This window comes from Equus przewalskii, chromosome 11, assembly GCF_037783145.1.
Source record: "Equus przewalskii isolate Varuska chromosome 11, EquPr2, whole genome shotgun sequence".
Taxonomy (NCBI): Eukaryota; Metazoa; Chordata; class Mammalia; order Perissodactyla; family Equidae; genus Equus; species Equus przewalskii.
This window is the reverse complement of record NC_091841.1, coordinates 32,860,782-32,882,177: the sequence shown is the minus strand read 5'-3', so window position 1 is coordinate 32,882,177 and position 21,396 is coordinate 32,860,782. Positions and strand designations below refer to the sequence as shown.

Here is a 21,396-nt window from a genome sequence, read left to right as displayed (position 1 = left end):
ATTTATAGTAGTAAATGCCAATGTAAGAAAGAGGGAAGATCTCAAATCGAAGACATCAACGTCTCCCTTAGATTTCAACCTTTACTCAAATAGCTCAGAAAAAGAAATAAGTATTAGTGGACATATTATATATTCCTGGGACTGTCCACTTAATGTCTGTGTCCCAGCATAATGATTAGTGGTCCTCATGTCATTCCAGAGTTTCTTTGTTTGTACACCTATCACACGCTCATCCTGTTTAATAACTTGATGTTTCTCCTTTGCTGCTCTCTAGGTACTTTACTATTCTGAATCAATATTTCCTGGGATGTGATATGGGCACTCAATAAATCAGAATTGCTGAGAAAGTAGAAACATAGAAAAGCCAACAGAATCTATAGATGAGTTAAGAGAATTACTGAGTGAATTTCCGTGTCCCCAGAAAAAGGCCAATATACAGAATTTAGGTATATTTTCACATACCAGCAAAAATTCTTTTAAACCTTTTGTGTTGGTTGTGTTTATTTTGTCTCACTTTATCTCCTATGAATCCTTATTTTGAATTTTTCTAATTTCACCTTCTTTGTGTGATATTCCCTGCTCTTTTTTGTTTATTTGTTTGTTTAGTCAGTCCAGATCTCAGCTCCTTCGGCTGTCTCAAAATCTTTTCCACCTGTGGCTCTCGTATCTGTGATATGCATTCTTGGTGATTAGTGGTCATTTCTTTACTACCTGTGTCAATTCCCAGTGGAATAACTTGTCACAAGTCCGTCTCCCCTTTGGAAGGAATATTACTGCCGAGAGATCAGCCGTCTGTTTCACCTTTTCCTAATTCGTTGTTTTTGTAGCTTTTGTGTGTAGATCCTGGCTGGGCTGCTTTGTGCTTGTTCATCTTTGGAAGAAGTAAGTTTTTCCTGGAACAGGAGATTCATGGCAGGCAAGGAAGACACAGGGTGGGTGCCAGAGACATGTTTCAGACAACCATCTGAGATCAGAGATGAAGGGTGACACAAACCCAAATATCAACACCCCATTTGCAGTAGATTTTCTGAGAAATGGTGTTGTGGACAGAATCGTGCCCCCCCCACATTCATGTGTTGAAGTCCCAGCCCCACCAGTGTGATTGTATTTGGAGACAGGACTTTTAAAGAGGTAAAGAAGTTAAAATGAGGTCATAAGGGAGGGGTCCTCATCCAATAGACTGGTGTCCTTATAAGAAAAGAGGATTTGACACCCACACGCACAGAGGGACGACCATGTGTGGGCACAGGCGGAGGATGGCCGTCTGCACGTCAAGGAGAGAGGCCTCGGAAAGAATCAACCCTGCTGACACCTTGATCTTGGACTTCCAGCCTCCAGAATTGTAAAACATAAATTTCTGGTGTTTAGGCCCCCGGTCTGTGGGGTTCTGTTATGGCAGCCCTCACAGACTCACACGGAGGGTCATTACACTGAGCGCCTTAGAAGGAGAACTGACTGCTGAGATTGGCACTTGTGACGTGTGCCTTTGATGGTTTCATGTGATAATGGTCCCTCTATAGATCCTTAATATACACCACCCGTGAATAGATTAGATCTTCTGTGCTCCCAGGACCTACGCTTTCATTACCCATCCACCGTGTTCAGAAATACGATTGGGTTCTGGCCAAAGGAAATAACATAGAGATGGCAGAAATATTTTTTAAGGATGATTCTTTCTATATTTTCTTTGTAAGTGGGTTCCAAAGAGCCAGAGAAGTCAGGTAAATCTCTATCAAGTTAGATAGAGAGGCTTTAAGTTCAAAATATTTACAAATTTGAAATAGTACAAAAAACTTCTCTCCCACCAGCTTCTCTCAATGACCAACCTGGGAACACGGCCATATCGAATATTTGAGAACAGAGACAAACCGCCCAGAGGAATGCAACTTTATTTGCCGTTTCAGTGAAAGCGAGGGTCGTGCTGTTGCCGAACCTCAGTCCAACTCTAGACACTCAGAAGGCATTTCCCCAGTGCACAGTCGTGTTTCTTTTCACACTGACAATAAGTAAACGTGTCGGTGAACTCGAAGTCGGTATTTGAGCCAGTGATGAATAAAACCAAGGAAAGACAGGGCGCAGACAGCAGGTCGCTCACAGCAGCAGGACTCGGATCAGGAGAGGAAAAGGCGGTCTGACTCCAGGGTTCAGTACTTACTCACTTAGAATGATGGACCTCTTCCTTTTCACGTGTCATCTCCTATTTTATTCCAAAAAAGGAGGACTAGAATTCCCGTCAACCTTTTTTTTGTTGAGGAAGATTAGCCCTGAGCTAACATCTGCTGCCAATCCTCCTCTTTTTGCTGAGGAAGACTGGCCCTGAGCTAACATCTGTGCCCATCTCCCTCTGCTTTATATGTGGGACGCCCACCACAGCATGGCGTGCCAAGCGGTGCCATGTCCGCACCCGGAATCCGAACCGGCGAACCCTGGGCCGCCGAAGCGGAACGTGCAAACTTAACTGCTGTGCCACTGGGCCGGCCCCCCGTAAACCTTTTTGATTAGAGCGCTGAGCCTCAGAATGGCGCTGTGGCTCATGTAAGTTTATAGGAATAGTTTTATCAAAGCAGGATTCAAACATGGGAGCGAGGATGCTTCTTCTCCCTTGCTCTTTGCACCCCGAGGACCCTGGACCACGTGGACTAATCGTGAGTTTGGTAAGATTTAGCTCACATTGTGTAGAGAAGAAAACACCCGAGGAATGGAGCAGAGAGAAGGACCATCCAAAATGAGATAGGCTCACCCTGTACCCATGAGCTCCAGACATCCCGGCACAGATGGATGGTGAATAAAGGTGGTTTCCTGGCTCTGAGAGAAGAGGCGGAGGACAAAGATACGGGATTGAGGCTGAGTATATCAGAAACTCATGCAGAGTAGAGCTGTGTAATTTCAAAGGCGCCCTGACTATGTCCCTTCCGGTTACTCAGATTGAACTATTAACTTCCCCACTCGATGTGTCTCCTCTCGGATCCGCCTCTTCCCCCAGAGTCCTCTGGAAAATCTCCCTCAAATGTTCCTGACGCCTTTGCTTCCCAAATCTCCCTACAAAGTAATAAATGAAGGGGTTGGCAGAGCTGTTTACACAGGAGAGCAGGATCCAAAGCCAAAACAAATAGGGTGCGTTAGAATAGGGGTCAGTGTGGACTTGAATAACAACGGCACAGCTACAGGGAAGGAAGAGGACAGAAAGCAGAAGGACGACATAAAGCTTGACGGGCGGACGAAGCCGGGAGCTATACTTGATTCTGAACAGTGTAGTCAGAATGCACATTATTATTGCAGAAGGAAGAGCACAAACAAACACAGCAAAGATTTCAAGGCATACATTGCAAGGCAGGAATGGATGAGAGTGACAACAGGAGAGGAACCTCACCACGTTTAGTGCAATGGACGAGACCCAGATCAGGATGCACAGGATGGTGGACGTGTGCTTGGGCAAGTGGAATCTGTACCAGATGGGGAAGAGGACAGCCAGGCAGCGTCCCATGCTGATGGCAGCCAGGAGACAGAGGCCCACTGTGTAGGAAGTGTATGTGAATACTTCCAGGGGCCAGGCATCAAACCAAATGTTGTGAAAGGCATCTAACATTATTTTCACCAACACCACTGTCTGACACGAAAGGTAGATAAAGTCTGCCAATGACAAATGGAAAATAAAGACAGTGAAGTGGTCCCACTTGACAGAGAACACGAGGGGGCCAAGAACCAGACCATTCCCCGCCAGCCCCCAGAGGGAGACGAAGACTGCAAGAGGAGAGAGGATCTTCGAAGCCTGGGTTTTCTCAGGATCGCCACTGAAGGTGCCATTTGGTTTGAAGTCGTAAGTGGATGTGCAAGGACCGCTCATTGTGGTCGAGGCTGAGCTCAGAAGACGTCTGTAGAGTAAGGACTCCCTGCGAAGAAAAGAATGTGAACACACAAGACCTATGAGAGGGCGGGAATGTGTCTAAACACGTCCTTCCCTCATTCATTTATTTATTCATCCTTTTAACTAATACGTCTTGAGGACATTTTATGTGACAGGAATTGTGTTAAAAGACTTGGACGGCGCAGATGACAAGGCCACACATCTGGCACTGTCACGTACCACACATTCTGGAGGAGGATGCAGACAGTGACACAAGCAAATAAACAAAAGGAGTGGAAAAGGTTGCGATTCGGTGCAGAGGAGTTATAAATAACGTCCAGGAACAAAGAGGAGGGAGTGACCCGACTCTTCAGCAGTTTTCGGCACAGTTTATCACACATCCCCTTTGACAAAAATTCTCCACTTAGCTTCTAGAGCATCACCCCCCCCACCCCCCGCCGCCGTTCTCCCTCCCGCCTCACTGGTTGCCCTCCTTGTCTCCTTCCCTCCCCCTCCTCCGCCCAGCCTCTCAGTGCCGCAGTGCACAAGACTCCATCCTTGCTCCGCTGCTCCGTCTACACCCGCTCCCTTGCTGAGATCATCCAGGCACGTGATCTGAAGGACCATCTCTATCTCAGTGAATCCCATGTGTGCGTTTCCAGCTCTGATGTGCCTCCGAAACGTCAGACTCAGTGATCTCATTGCCTAGATGACGACTCGACCTGAAATCCAGCAGAGCCTCACACCCAACCTGTGCAACGACTGTCTCATAACAATGTCTTCCACACTCCCCAGACTGGCGTTTGCCCCATGTGGGTCGAGGGCAGTTTGGTACCTCAGTTTGCCAAGTCCAGAAGCCAGAGAGTTATCTTTGACCCCCTCGCTGTCTCACTCCACATCCAGCCTATGAGGAATTGCGCTGGGTCTGCCTGCCAGGCTCACACCACACCTGATGGCGGTTCCCCACCCCCATGATTCCTGCCGGCAGAGAGCTCCATCTTCTTTCCTGATCACGGCAGTGGTCTTCTGATGGGTCCTCCTGCTTGCACAACACCTCTCCCCCAGACCTGGTCCATGCTCAGTGAAGGAGCCCAAATGATCCACTGAGAACTTCACCATGTCACATAGCGTCTCCGCTCAGAAGCTTCCGATGTCTCCTATTTCACTCAGAGTTGAAGATGCCACAAAGTCCTAAGGGTCGGCATAAACCGCGTCCCCCGTTGCCTGCCTTCACTCATGCCTCATGCTCTGCCCTCTCTCATCCCGCCCCAGGCCCTCGTTAGGGCGTTGGCTAGTTAGGGCCGTGGCTCCGCCTCTGCTGCTGCTCTGTCTTCCCGGCAGAGGAAAGACTGGCTCTCGCATCTTTCAAGTCTGACACACGAGCCCTTCTCTCTGCACCCCCTTTATCATTGCAGCCCTTGGGCCCCACATCGCCACCCCCACATCTTGATTTGTCTCCTTCTCGTGTGTTCTTGCCCATGCTTATCTTTTAAGATGCTACATCGGTACTTACTCTTCCCGGTTATTGACCGGTCTAGATGTCTCCTTTAAGAACGGAAGCACAAGGCAGGCAGGGTCTTTGTCTGTTTCGTCCTCTGATGGACTCAACCTCTGTGCCTACAGTAGAGCCAGAGAGATTTTAATTGCTAAAAAAAAAAAAAAGTGTTTTTGGAATGAAAGAGCAGAGCGTTTAGGGGAGGGGCTGCCCGTGACATCCGTTACCCAGGACACCTGTTTCAGGCACAGGATTCGACATGAGCAAGAGACACCCTTGTTTGAGATGACTAACACGTCTTAAAGGATCCAAATATGACAGCAGAGGGAGGACAGAGGACAGCACCGAGGAGTCAGGGAGGGAGTTCGTAGAAGCCGGGGAGGGTTTCATTCTGGGAACGATGTAAAGGGGTGACAGTGTTCAAAGCAAGTCACGCCCTGGTCTGACTTATATTCCCAGAACCCTCTTTCCCACTGGAAGGACAGATGAGGAGGAAGATCCAGGAGCAGTCTTGAGGGAGGGCTGAGTGGCCTGCTGTGAGGGGAATCGGCAATGCCCACCGCCTGGCGCCCCGAGGTCTGAGGCTGTTTCCTTCCACCCGCATCAGCGCTGGAGAGTGAAAATCCTGCTGTTTCTTACTGGTCAGATCTAGAAAGCATTGTTTATTCATTGATTAGAAATGCATATTCACTGTTCACTGAATCCTCAGTTCAGTGACTGAGACAAAGATCAACTGAGGGGCCGGCCCAGGGGCACAGCAGTTAAGTGTGCACATTCTGCTTTGGCGGCCTGGGGTTCACCAGTTCGGATCCCGGGTGCGGACATGGCACCGCTTGGCAAAAGCCATGCTGTGGTAAGTGTCCCACGTATAGATAGAGGAAGATGGGCATGGATGTTAGCTCATGGCCAGTCTTCCTCAGCAAAAAGAGGAGGATTGGCAGTAGTTAGCTCAGGGCTAATCTTTCAAAAAAAAAAAAGATCAGCTGAGGAGGAGACCAAAATTTATTTCTTTTTCTCACTCTCTGTTTCCCTTTTTCCTGATGTTTTCACAGCCTTTTCCAAATTCAGAAAAATAGTTTTGAAAGAAGAAATAATGTTGCATTAACAATTTTTATCTCCATGTTACTAAATGGCTCATAATAAATCCACGCTATTGTGATAATTTTACTTTCAATAAATTATTGATAATATACTTCTGATAACATATTTATTAATTATCATTCTTGATATTATGTTACAAGCCTTTATGCATACTATTATATAATTGATAGAAAGGTCATTTTATTGATGCAAAATACACTATTGGAATGACTTCTCAGAAATATGCAGCATTGTCTTACGAATATTTATTGTTTCATTTTTGTGGTTACAAAAATACTAAAATATAAATTATAAAAATGTTAAACATCAGCAAAGTTACAGAGTACAAGATAAATACACAAAAATCAGTTGTATATCTATAAACTAATAATGAACAATTCAAAAATGAAATTAAGAAATAATTCCATTTATAATAGTACAAAAATAAATGAAATACTTAGAAGTAAATTTAGGAAAAGAGTGGAAAGCTTATACTTGGAAAACTAAAGAATCACTTTTGAGAGAAGTTTTCAAATACCTTCATAAATTGTAAAACATCCCACGCTCATGAATCAGAGGATTTAACGTTGTCAAGATGGTGGTACGCTCTTAAATGACGTGAGAGTCAATGTAGTCCCTGTTAGACTCCCAGCTGAATTCTTGGCAGAAATTGCTAAGTTAACTCTAATATCCATGTGGAAATTCAAGGGACCTAAAATGGCTAAAACAATCCCGAAAAAGAAGAATGAAGTTGGAGTATTTACATCACATTTCTTGATTTCAAAACTTACTGCAAAGCTACAGTCATCAAGACTGTGTGTTATGGTCACAAGGAGAGATATACAGATCAATGGAATAGAATTTAAAGTCTAGAAATAAACGCTAACTTTTACAGCCCGTTGATGTTCCAAAAAAAGTGCCAACACAAGTCAATGGGAAAGAATTGTCTTTTCAGCAAATGGTGCTGGAGTAAGTGGATATCCACACACAAAAGAATGAAGTTGTATTGCTTTCCGCACACTATACACCAAAATCAACTCAGAATGGATCATAGACTTCAGTGTAAGGGCTGAAAATGCAAAACTTTTAGAAGAAAATATAGAAACAAATCTTCCTGACCTTGGGTTGGCAAAACCATCTTAGATATGGACCAAAAGCACAGCAACAAAAGAAAATACAGGTAACTTGGACTTCATCAAAATTACAAATTTTGTGCTTCAAAATATACCAGCAGGAAAGTGAAAAGATAACCGACAGACTAGAAAAAATATTTGCAAATTATACACATCATAAGAAACTTGTGTCTAGAATATGTAAAATGCTATTATAACTAACCAATAAAAAGATAACCAAATTTCAAAATGGGAAAAGGTTCTGAATAGACATTTAGCCAAAGTAGATACGCAAATAGCCTATAAGCAAAGGAAAAGGTGCTCAACATCATTAGCCATCAGGGAAATGCAAATTAGAACCAAAATAAGGTACCACCTCACATTCACTAGAATGGCTAAAATTAAAAAAGTAAATAATAAAGACAGATAAATAAGTGCTGGTTAGGATGTGGAGAAATTGGAAGCTGCAGGCACCACTGATGGGAATGTCAAATGATGCAGCTGCTTTAGAAGACAGGCTGGCAGTTCTTCAAAAGGTTCAATATGGACTCACCATATGACCCAGAAATTCTGCTTCTAACTATATGCTCAAGAGAAATAAAAATATGTCCACATAAAAACTTATAAGGAATGTCCATAGCATCATTATTAATATAGCCCAAAAGTAGAAACAACCTAAATGTCCATCAACGGATGAATGGATCAAGAAGATGTGGCACGCCCGTAAAATGGAAGATTTGACAAAAAACAAGATTGAAGTACTGATACGTGCTATGACGTGGACGAACCTTGAAGATATACAACTGCAAAAAGCCTTTCTCAAAAGACGACATATTATATGATTCCACTTACATGAAAGATCCCAAGTGGGCAAGTCTTTGAGACAGAAAGTCGGTTAGTGATTGCCTAGGTCTGATGCAGTTGAAGGAAGTGGAGAATGACTGCTGACAGGCACAGGGTTTCCTTTCGGGGTGACGACAGTGTTCTGAAACTGATTGTGGTGATGCTTGAACATCTCTGTGCACAACTCAATTAAAAACCATTGAATTGTGCATGTTAAATGGATAAACTGTATGGTATGTGAATTATATTGGAATAAATGGTTATGTAAAAAATAAAAGAAAATTAAAAAGTAGTATTTAAAGAAAAATGACAGAAATATGTAAAAAAAGAAGCCAAGCTCTCCCACCAAAGTCAACCTCTCCCACAAAAGTACGTTTCAAAACATGTGTATGTTTGCACGTTACCAAAATTTTAAAGAAATTTTACTTCTACATCAAACAAGTCCAAAACCTAGAGAAAATATCAAAAGCTTTCCAAATAACTTTTTAAGGCTGGTATGGGAGGTTAAGATCAGAAACAGAAATAAAAAAACAAAATATACCAAAAAAAGAAAGTAAGGAAGGAAGCTGGGAGACAAGACAGGAAGGAAAGAAGGGACGGGAGAAGAAATATGAGCCAAGTTTACATATGAAGACATGCTCAAAGACCACATATAAAGTACTAACAACTGAGTATCATAGTGGAGTGAGTTGTTCCTTTTTTCTCTCCCCTCTAAGTTATAACCACACAGACATCCACCAACCAACAGAGAATTCACTACACAGCACAACAGGACGCCTAAGAGAGCCGTGCATCTATACATCTGAAGCTGGGTGGACTGGATCCCCAGGAGGCAGTGGAACTGGAGGAGCAGCCCCCTCCCCTGCCCTGGCAGCAGCGATCCAGGGAGCAGATGCTCATGCTTCAGCTCGTGCTACCGTGAGCAGAGGTGGCGGTGGACACCCTGGCTGTCATGACTGATAGCAGACAGGGTGAGAGCAGAAAAAATAACCCCTGTCCCCACCCCATTGGTGGCAGGTGGAAACTTTGACCAGAGGTATCAGGAATCACAGCAGAACCAGTGATCTAGCCCCCAGGGGTGGCACCTCTGACACCAGCTCCACCAGCAGTGGGGGCTGCATACAAGTCCCCGGGTCCCCTGGCCCCTGGTAGCGACACTGACACCTGTAAAACCAGCACGCCTGGCAACTGTGCATTCAGCCTCCCAGAGAACCCAGGACCAGCAGTGCAGCTGGGACGTGGGGCAGCAGCATCTGAGCCTGGAGAGCCCATGGAGAGCCAGTAGGAGAACACGAGACCCAGGTGGCCCTAGAAGCAGCAGAAGTGCTCACAGCCTGGTGACCCTGTTGGCGACACCTGGAACTGTAGTGACATTGTAAACAGCAAGGCACCAGCAATCCCAGAGTCACAAGTGGACGTGGAGGGCCCTGACGATGCCTCTGGTAGATGCAGTGGAGGCTGGAAAGTGTAGGCTCTCAAATACTATCCGAAGCAGCTCAGAACCAAAGTAACCAAAGCTGCACCCAAATAAGAAAGGTGGTTCCTACCATGAATGCACCAACAGAGGGTCAGTTCATCAGAAATCATGAAGAACTACAGTAATGTGGCAGAATGTAAGGAGAATGACAACTCTCCAGAAACCAAACTTGAAGTCACAGAAGGTTACACTCTAACTGACAGAGAATTCAAAATAGCTGTCATAAAGAAACTCAACAAGTTACAAAACTCAGTTCTATGAGCTCAGGAATAAAATTAGTGAAAAGCAGGAGTACTTCACCAAAGAGATTGAAGCTCTAAAAAAAATAATAAAACGGAAATTGTGGAGATGAAGGACACAATTAATGAGATGAAAAATAATGTAGAAAGCATTAAAAACAGAGCAGACCATATGGAGGAGAGAATTAGTGAGCTCAAAGCCAGAAACCTAGAAGGGATTCAGGTGGAGGAGGAGAGAGAACTAAGATTTTTTTTAAATTAAAAAATTCTTTGAGAAGCATCCAATTCAATTAGGAAAAGTAACATAAGGATTATAGGCATCCCAGAAGGAGAAGAGGAGGAGAAAGGAGCAGAGAGCTTATTCAAAGGAGGAATAGCTGAGAACTTCCCAAACCTGTGGAAGGAACTGGACATGCAAATATATGAAGCTAAGAGAACTCCTAATTACCTGAAGACAAAAAGACCTTCTCCAAGGCATATAATATTAAAACTGTCAAAAGACAATGAGAAAGCAAAAATATTAAGGGGAGAAAGAGAGAAGAAAATAACGTACAAAGAACCCCCATCAGGCTTTTAGAAGATTTCTCAGCAGAAACCCTAAGGCTAAGAGAGAGTGGAATGATATATTCAAAATACTGAAAGACAAAACCTGTCAGCTAAGAATACTCTGTCCAGCAAAATTATTCTTCAGATATGATGGAGAATGAAAAGCTTCTTCAGACAAACAGGGCTGAGGGGTTCATTGCCACGATACCTGCCTTACAAGAAATGTTGAAAGGAGCCCTCTAACCTGAAACAAAAAGGCAAAGGTTTACAAAGCTTTGTGCAAGGAAATAAATAGGCAGAGTCAGAAAATTGCAGCTCTCTATCGGAATGAGTTAGTAAAGACTTAATTATAACATAGAGGATAAAGGGAAAGAAAGCATCAAAATAACTATAACTACTTCAATTTGGTCACAAACTCACACAAAAGAAGAATAATTTGTGACAACAACAACACAGAAGGGGAAGAGAAAAGGGATGGAACCTGCATAGGCTAATGGAGATAAGAGGCTATCAGAAAAAGGACTATCTCACCTATGAGATCTTGTCTAAAAACCTCATGGTAACCACAAAACAAAAAGTCAGAGCAGAGTCACAAATCATAAAGAGAAAACTGAGAAAAACATGACAGAAAGCCACCAAACTGAAATGGCAGACAGAAATACAAGGAAAAAGAAACAGTGGAAATATAGAACAATTGGAAAACAAAAGATAAAATGGCAGTATTAAGCCCTCAAATATCAATAATAACTCTTAATGTAAATGGGTTGACTTCACCCATCAAAAGACACAGGGTGGCTGGATAGATTACAAAACAAGACCAGTGATATGCTGCCTCCAGGAAGCACATCTCAGCTCTAAAGGCAAACACAAGCTCCAAGTGACGGGATCAAGATGATACTCTAAGCAAATGGCAAGAAAAAGAGAGTTTAGCCATACCTGTATCAGACAAAGCACGCTTCAAGATAGAAAAGATAACAAGAGACAAAGATAGGCACTATATAATGAGGAAAGGGACATTCCACCAAGAAGGCCTAATACTTACTAATATATATGCACATAGCACAGGAACACCAAAGTAGATAAAACAGCTACTAACATACCTAAAGGGAGAAATTGACAGCAACACAATAACAGTAGGGGACCTCAACACCCCACTTACACCAACGGATAGATCATCCAGACAGAAAGTCAACAAGGAAATACCGACATTAAAAGAAACACTAGACCAGATGGCCTTAATAGATATATAGAGAACATTCCATTGCAAAACAGCAGAATATACTTTCTTCTCAAGTGTATGCATATGTGGAACATTCTCAAAGATGGATCATATGTTGGGAGACAAGGCAAGCTTCAATGAATTTAAGATTGAAATCATATCAAACATCTTTTCCGAACACAATGCTATGAAACTAGAAATCAGCTACATGAAAAAAGCTGGGAAAGCCACAAACATGTGGAGACTAAACGACATGCTACTGAACAACTATTGGATCAATGAAGAAATCCAAGGAGGAATCCAAAAAATACCTGGAGACAAATGGAAATGAAAACGCAACATTCCACAACTTATGGGATACATAAAAGTGGTACTAAGAGGGAAATTTATGGCAGTACAGGCCTACCTTAAGAAACAAGAGAAATCTCAAATAAACAAACTTACACTACACCTAACAGAACCAGAAAAAGAAGAACAAACAAAGCCCAAAGTCAAGAGAGGAAAGGAAATAATAAAGATAAGGGCAGAAATAAAACAACTAAAAGGATCAATGAAACTAAGATCTGGTTCTTTGAGAAAAATAAAAGAAATTGACAAGCCCTTAGACTGAATTGCTAAGAAGAAAAGAAGACTCAAGTAAGTTAAATCAGAAATGAAAGAGGAGAAATCACAATGGACACCACAGAAATACAAAGATCATAAGAGAATACTGTAAAAAGCTGTATGCCGACAATTGGATAACCTAGAAAAGATGGATACATTTCTAGATTCATACAACCTCTCAAAACTGAATCAAGAAGAAATAGAGAATCTGAATAGACCAGTCAACAGGAAAGAGATTGAAATAGTAATGAAAAACCTCCCAAGAAACAAAAGCCCAGAACCTGATGGCTTCTCTGGTGAATTCTACAAAACATTCAAAGAAGATTTAATTCCTATCTTTCTCAAGCTATTCCAAAAAATTGAAGAGGATGGGATGCTTCCTAACTCATTTCACGAGGCCAACATTACCCTGGTACCAAAACGAGACAAGGCCCACACAAAAAGGGAAAATTACAGGCCAATATTGCTGATGAATATAGTTGCAAAAATCCTCAACAAAATATTAGCAAATCAAATACAGCAATACAGTAAGATGATCGTACACCGCAATCAAGTGGGATTTATTCCAGGGATGCTGGGATGGTTCAACATCCTCAAATCAATCAATGTGATACACCACATTAACAAAATGAAGAATAAAAATCACATGATCATCTCAATAGACAGAGAGAAAGCATTTGACAAGATCCAACATCCATTTATGATAAAAAATCTCAAAGAAATGGAAATAGAAGGAAAGTACCTCAACATACTAAAGGCCGTATATGACAAACCCACAGCCAACATCATGCTCAATTGTGTTAAAAACTGAAACAAGACAAGTATGAGAACAGGAACAAGACAAGTATGCCCACTCTCACCATTCTTATTCAACATAGTACTGGAAGTTTTAGCCAGAGGAATTAGTCAAGAAAAAGAAATAAAAGGGATCCAAACCGGAAAGGCAGAGGTAAAACTGTCACCATTTGTGGATGACGTGAGTCTCTATATAGAAAACACTAAAGAATCCACCCAAAACTATTAGAAATAATCAGTGAATACAGTAAAGCTGCAGGGTACAAAATCAACATACAAAAAGCACTTGCATTTCTATACGCTAATAACGAACTGGCAGAAAGAGAATTCCAGAATACAATTCCATTTACGATCACAACAGCAACAACGAAATAAAATACCTAGGAATAATTTTAACCAAGGAGGTGAAAGACCTATGCACTGAGAACTATAAGACATTATTGAAATAAATTGAAGAAGACATCAAGAATTGGACAGATATTCTGTGCTCATGGATTGGAAGATAAACATGATTAAAATGTCCATATTATCTAAGGAAATCTACAGATTTAATGCCATCCGATTCAAAATCCCAATAACATTCTTCACAGAACTAGAACAAAGAATCCTAACATTTACATGAAACAACAAAAGACCCAAAATAGCCAAAACAATCCTGAGAAAAAAGAACAAAGTTGGAGGTGAACTCAAAATATACAACAAAGTTACAGTAATCAAAATAGCATGGTACTGGCAGAATAACAGACACACAGATCAGTGGAACAGAATTGAGAGCCCAGAATTAAAACCACTCATCTATAGACAGCTGATCTTCAATAAAGGAGACAAGAACATACAATAGAGAAAGGAAGTTCTCAATAAGCGGTGCTGGGAAAACTGGACAGCCATACACAAAAGAATGAAAGTAGGCATTATCTTACACCGTTCACAAAAATTAACTCAAAATGGATTAAAGACTTGAAAGACCTGAAATCATAAAACTCTTAGAAGAAAATATAGGCAGTACACTCTTTGACAGCAGTCTTAGTGGTATCTTTCCAAATACCATGTCTACTCAGGCAAGGGAAACCAAAAGAAAACCTACCAACTGGGAGAAAATATTTGCAAATCATATATCTGACAAGGGGTTAATTTCCAAAATATATAAAGAACTCATACAACTCAACAACAATAAAATTAACAGCCCAATCAAAAATGGGCAGAGGATATGAACAGACATTTTTCCAAAGAAGTTATACGGATAGCCAACAGGCACATGAAAAGATATTTAATATCACTAATTATTTGGGAAATGCAATAAAAACTCCAATGACCTATCGCCTCACATGCATCACAATGGCCACAATTAACAGGACAAGAAATAGCAAGTGTTGGAGAGGATGTGGAGAAAAGGGAACCCTCATACACTGCTGATGGGAATGCAAACTGGTGTAGCCACTATGGAAAACACTATGGAGATTTCCCAAAAAATTAAAAATAGAACTACCATATGATTCAGCTATTCCACTAATTGGTATTTACCCAAAGAACATGAAATCAATAATTCAAAAAGACTTATGCATGCCTATGTTCATCACAGCCTTATTCACAATAGCCAAGATGTGGAAGCAACCCAAGTGCCCATCAATGGATGAATGGTAAAAGAAGATGTGATATATGTATATACAATGGAATACCACTCAGCCATAAAAAAGACAAAATTCTACCATTTGTGACAACACGTACGGACCTTGAGCATATTATGCTAAGCAAATAAGTCAGACAGAGAAAGACAAATACCATATGATTTCACTCATCTGTGGAAGATAAACACACACATAGATAAGGATTAATGCTTATCAGAGGAGAAAGGGAACAGGAGAGGGCCAAAGGGGTAAAGGGGCACATGTGTATGGTGATGGATAAAATCTAGACTGTTGATGGCGAACGCGATGCAGGCTATAGAGGAACTGAAATATAAAAATGCACACCTGAAATTTACACAGTTCTAAGCCAATATGACCTCAATAAAATTAAAAAAAATACTAATGACTGAAATCCAGCAGCGCATTAACAAGAGCAAAACACCATTGTTAAGTAGGTTAAAGTTATCTCAAGAAAGCAAGGTTAGTTCAACTGTAATAAGGAAAAACTCTTCCTATTATTCACTATGTGATTATCTCAATGAATACAATAAAAATAAAATAGCTTCTATTAGCCAGCCACCTCTTCACAACATAATAGATATCTAGCAGAAATTCACAGAAATAATTGAATTTAATGTTGACATACTAAAAGTATTCCTGATGAATTCAAGAAAGGGGCAGAAATGTACTTGGAACAATTAGCAATATAACATTGGTTCATGAAGTTGGAGCGTCATCTTCAACCTCCACGGCAAAAGAACAGACAAGAGTAGGAGGAGACGCCCGGCTCCTAAAGGAAATCCATTAGCATCTCCTAATGGAACAGAGTAGTTACTGGGATAGACACAAACAAGGCTGGAACCCTGGTTTCCCACGGGATGAGAAGAAACAGGCAGACTGGGAAAGGGGGTGGTGATCACCTGCTTGACACCAAGCGGTTGCATCTTTCCTAATAGAAAGCATAGGGAACATCACAGTCAGGATTTGAGAAGCACCCCAGTGTCCAGAGGCTTCCAGCAATGTTCGCCATACAGTCCACAGGACAGAAATCGACTAGAAGACCACCAAGCCCTTACAGAATGCGTAGGACCAAACTCCAGGGCTGGGGTGTGGAGGACAAATTTCGAAGTCAAGACCTCTCCCTCAGTTCTGAAACTCGAGTCCTTTGCACATTCACCAGCCCTTGAATGAACGAGACCCTGGAAACTATGAGAAAAATGCTCCATTCCAAAAACACAGTCTGCAAAATGTAAACACTTATCTAAAAGTTACCAACAGAAACCCCCCATGTGCCTTCACACGAGTATTCACAGCGATAAGGAATCTTCTAATTACAGGGAATGAACTGTCTGCTCACTGTGACGTCTTGGTCACACAGAGGCCGCAGTGCTCAGAGCAAGAGCATCAAGACCAAATCATGATGACACTTCTCATCCATTTTCCCCACAAGTCACCCTGTTGGTATTTCATCAAGAATAAGTTAAGTAGATGAAATATGTATCTTCAGGATCTGAGGGAATACTTCTCCTTTACTGATGACAAAGGGGGAGAGGCTATTGGATAGTGCCAGGAAAAATTTTGGGGGTCCCCATCCCTCGTGAAAGAGTAAGTAGGATGAGTGCTGCATCCTTAGGGGGGCTGAGGTGGGAGAGTTGCCATCATCCGATGGAAAAATGCACATGCATGGTGATTCCCAGGCCCTCGGCATTCAATTTCCCAGTTAGCCTGTCGGAAAAGATTGATGAGACTTGAAGGTGAATGAGATTGGAGTTGAATAAAAGAGTGACTCCAGTTGCAGCCGCTGTTCCAGAAGTCTTCTCTTTAATAGAGAAAAAGAATAGAGTTTCTGGTATTTAGTTATCAATAAGATTTTAAAAATGCCCTTTGTCAATAAAAATGCCCCTTTTTCCACATTGGTCCATGGTGGCTACATATTTGTGACTCATAGAAAGGAAAGGAACGCGATTCTACAGACTCACCTTGGAGATGCATCAGCTCTTCAGCGCTAAGACAGACACAGGCGTCAAGACTATCGGATGCCCTTCCTCATGACTGCCTGCTCTGAGGGTATCGGTGATGTCACCACTGAAGTCCCTGGATAGGAACGAATGGCCATTTCCCCATTAACCTCGGCAGGAAACTGAGAGGGGAGGTAACGCTGGCAGAGTATTATCCCGCAGGAATGATCTCCTTGGGAAATCACTCGAAGGCAGCGTTCCTTCACCTTTCCTTAAAATGACGATGGTGAAGGTGGTGGTGGTGATGGTGATGGTGGTTGTGGTGATGACGGTGGTGATGACGGTGGTCCCCCAAGGGACTTTTTATCCAACTTTTTCCATCAGACACTTTAATACCACAAATATATGATATATCTGTTTATATATTATGTGTATATTTGAGAGTCACACATAAATAAAGAGTAAGTTTTTTTGTCCCCTCCCCCCAAACCCCATTTTTGCCCCTTTGAGGATGATATTGCCTCATTGAGAATGTATGCCCAAAAACATAGGGTATCATTTTCTACGTTTCCCCAATTATAATTTTCAATATCCTGGACCCTTCATTTTTATAGCTACCCGGGAAGCCTGGATGTGTCTATGATGAGAATCAAAGAGCTGGAATTTGTGGACAAGTCATGATGATGGATGAGATCATCTACACAGCGATTGTTTCCTGAGGGACGGTGTAAGGAGCCTGTCACCCTTGAGGGGGAAAAGGAAGGAAGCATCAGACGCTTAAATCAATGCAGGTCCGGGGGATGCATAAGAACCCTCCACTTAATCCTTCAGATTTCAGAGTTGGGTTTGCCAACACCTGTCTGAGCCTTAAGTCCTTCATTCTGAAAGTCAATGAGGACCAATCCGTGCTCCAGGACCACCTGTGGGATGCGTTAGCACACACTGTCAGTGTGTGGAGACTACAGAACTGGGCAGGGGGCGGTTTTCAGCGCCTCCTTTGTTCTGTACAGCCTTCCACCCGGGAGCTTCATTTTCCATTAAGTCTTGGCGATGCTGAGAACAGAGGCCTCAGTTCAGCGAGGGAGCCCCTGGGAAGTGAGCCCCTCTCTACGGTTAGGAAGGGGACGCCCAGCATAGACAGGAGAACAGAAAAGCAGAGAGAACAAACTCGGGTCCTCACCTTCCGGCCTTCTCATCTCCTGGAAGGGCCGCGCCCGCCTCTTGGAGCCTCGAGAAATCCCTGGGAAAAGATGATCCCGGCCCTTTTCATGGCATGACGCTTCAAATCATATTGCCACCATGCCGGCCGGAGCTAATTCCTGACGACGGTCCTGGGAGCAAAGCTCCAGAAGGGCCCCGGGAGCACCGGGGAGGCTGCGCTCCTTCCCTTTATCACACGGCTCACCCCAGCGCACACACGTAATGGGGTGAAGTGCCGGAGAAAAGCGTTTCCCAGGAGGCAACGAGAAGATGCTCGGAGTATCTTCTGCCGTAAAGCTGATGCAGGGAGCAAGGCGCTGAGGTACTTAAAACTCAGAGAGTCTGTTTCTTTATTACCTGGCCACTCTGGGTTCATTAATATTGTATGGACCCCATTAGTCCGTATTTTTACTGATATTTGATGAAATGTGCTATTTCCTGTTGCTTCTGCTGGCCCTCAGCACAAAGTTACTTTAACTTGGCCCAGTTTGACGCCTGTTCTTTGTAATCGCTTCTGTGAAAGCTGCATCCTATGTGACCTGGGGCTGGCCCGCCTTGGCCCTCCCAGCCCACAGCCCGAGCCCAGGTGGTGGAGTCCACTGGCTCGCAGGTGGAGCGGCTGTGCGTTAAGAACTGAGCCGGGCTCCAGTTATCAGAGAGGCCCCCGCGGAGCAGGGGCTGGAAGTGAGGCCCCTTCGCTTATTCCTGGAAGAGCTCAGGGTCCCTGAAGCATGAGGGATGTTCTAGACCCAGTGTCTCAGCATCACAGGCTGGATCTTCTTCCTGGGGCTCAGAGCCCTCACCAAGAGTGTTCTACGGAGAGCTCAGCCTCAAGGCACGATGGAAACACAAGACAAACTGTAGTCAAGTTGGGTGCCAGCAGGCCACGCATGGAGACGAGAGGTTGAGCTGGACGGGGCTGGAGGCGTCTTAGGAAGACCCCTTCTCTCTCGGTCCACCCCTGCTCTTTGGGGGTGGCCCTCCCCGGGTTTGTACCAGAGCCTGGCAGACACCCCCTTCAGTCCTCAGTCCTGGGGTGTTTACCCTCAGGGCTCCTGGCACAGATTTGTGTTCTCTCACCCCACACGGCTCCACATTCTAGCAAAATCTTGATGGGGTCCAGCTGTGGCATGCTCATTCCCTCCCCAGCCTGGTATTTGGTCCTAAGATCCATGAGATGCCAAATACGTCACCCCTCCTGGTGGAGGCCTCGCTCTCCTTTCCCTGCCTCTGTGGGGACTCGGCGGGCCCAGGACTCGGCACCTGCTCCACGCGGAAATCTGGCTGTGTCCTCAGTGCCCCACGTGCCCGACTGGTCACTTCAGCTTCGGGTGGCTGCTCAAAGCTGCACTGGTTTTCCTTCTCTCAGCAGAAGTCTCTTCCCAGATCGAGCCTGGTCCTTATTTCTCATCCAGAATCTACAAATGGCCCCAGAGGAAAACACGCTGTCATCTTAAGGCCGACAGCTCAGAAGAGTTCTCCTCTGTCTTGAATTTTAGTTCAGAGAGTTCTCTCCTTCCTCTTCTCTCTGTGGCTTTGTCAGTGGGAGGTCTGATTATTTGGCTTTTTCCCACATTGAAACATGAGCCTTGCCCGCTGAGAGCTACTGCCTCCTGCCTCCTGCCTAAGGGTCCCAGAATGTTCTCTAAGCTCCTGAAAACCCTGCTAACCTCCGTCGGGCAGAAGCAGGCCCAGTGTGCAACGGGAAGTCATTTGTGGGGGCCCGGTTACCACATTTAAACTTCCCTGTGAATCCTCCGCTGTCCTGACTGATGTCAGAGTCTCAGGGGCTACGATGGGCTCCGCCTCGAGGCTTTCCTCGGAGGCACCACAGAAGAGCTGCCCTTGGTGTTGGACGAGTGGCCCCTGAAGTGTGGCAGCAGGAGACCCCATTTCCTGTTGCCTCATCTAACGAGGGAAGAGCTTCATCCCGGACTTACCACCGGGTTCATGTTGAGCCCAAACTGTCACGGAGGCAAAGTCCTTGGAAAACCAGGGGACACGCTTATAGTTTCCTTCTCCTGCCCCCATGCAGAAGGAACCCCCCTAAAGCAACCCCTGGGGTCTTGGCCCACCCCAGACTCCCCAGGGTGGGGGAGTGAGTTGGGTGACTGGGGGGTGACAGCCACTGCCCTGCACGTCACCTGGGCAGAGAGGACTGTTAAAGTTCCTGATACTGATTTCCAGAGCGAGGCGGCCATCCTGCGCGTGCGCCCCGCTGTGCAGATGCGGGTTCCCGCTGCAGCTGAGGGGCGGGAAGCGCTCCTCAGACCACCTGCCCTCACACTGCGTCATGTCCTTCAACCGACTGGTCACAAAGAAGATACCAGCCGTCTAGGTGTCTGGCTCTGCCTCTGCACGTGGACTGGTTCTGCAGTAGAAAGACGGAAGCGCTTGATCATCAGCCCTTTCAAACCGCAGCACCGAGAGGAGACTGATGGGGGCAGAGGACACTCCCGGAGAGAGACTGAGAGACAACTTCTCGACAGTGCACGTGAGAGGGGGGAGCGACGACGTGGACACGTGGGGAAGCGGTGGGATCTGCTGCCAGTGGGGTATTAATATGAAAAGTTATGGATCCCCTGTGAGGAGGGCATCCCCTTTTTCTGGCTTGAGAATAAGGGAGAATCACTGAGCCATGACTGAAAGTGGGACACTGGACAGGAGTCATCTGTCAGTGAGAGATTTAACCATTTCTTTTTGAATACGTGTGCATGGTGTTAGGTGCCCTTGATATACAAATGTGGGATTTCCCGAAGTCAGTAGAATAGGCATGTTAAGAGAATATGGAGGGGCCAGCCCAGTGGCATAGCAGGTAAGTTCGTGTGCTCTGCTTCGGCGGCCGGGGGGTTGTCGGTTTGGATCCTGGGCGCAGACCTAAACGTCGCTCATCAAGCCTTGCTGGGGTGGCATCCCACACAGAGAACTAGAATGACTTACAACCAGGGTACATAACTATGTACTGAGGCTTTGGGGAGAAAAAAAAAGAGAGCAGAAGATTGGCAACAGATGTTAGCTCAGGGCCAATCTTCCAGAAAAGGAAAAAAGCTAATAAAAAAAAGAGAGAATATGGAGAGATCCGGAATAAATTAAATGTGATTATTTTAAAATATTGGTGGCATATAAGTATTCTATCACCAGAGTGTACAGAATGAGAAGAGGTGAAGATGGTTAGTTAAGATAATAGTAGCTCCTATAACAAGTAACCCCAGAGTTCATGATGCTCCCCAACAACAGACATTTATGTTATGATCATTCAAGAGCCCCAGGTGGGTGAACAGACACCTGGGCTATCCCTTCCCTGTGCAGCCTCTCAGTGACCAGGGATGACAGGGCACTCCGGGCTACAGAGGAAGCCTC

General features: G+C 44.2%; 1 protein-coding gene across 1 annotated transcript; it reads right to left on the bottom strand.

Moving 5' to 3' along the window:
* Positions 1-1,848: 1,848 nt before the first annotated feature.
* LOC139074603 (mas-related G-protein coupled receptor MRG-like) lies at positions 1,849-18,297 on the bottom strand. Its single transcript, XM_070566074.1, has 3 exons — positions 18,017-18,297; positions 5,358-5,461; positions 1,849-3,890 (listed from the first exon to the last, which is right to left on the bottom strand). The coding sequence occupies exon 3, from the start codon at positions 3,842-3,844 to the stop codon at positions 2,921-2,923; it is 924 nt and encodes a 307-aa protein (XP_070422175.1). The 5' UTR covers positions 3,845-3,890; positions 5,358-5,461; positions 18,017-18,297; the 3' UTR covers positions 1,849-2,920.
* Positions 18,298-21,396: the final 3,099 nt, after the last annotated feature.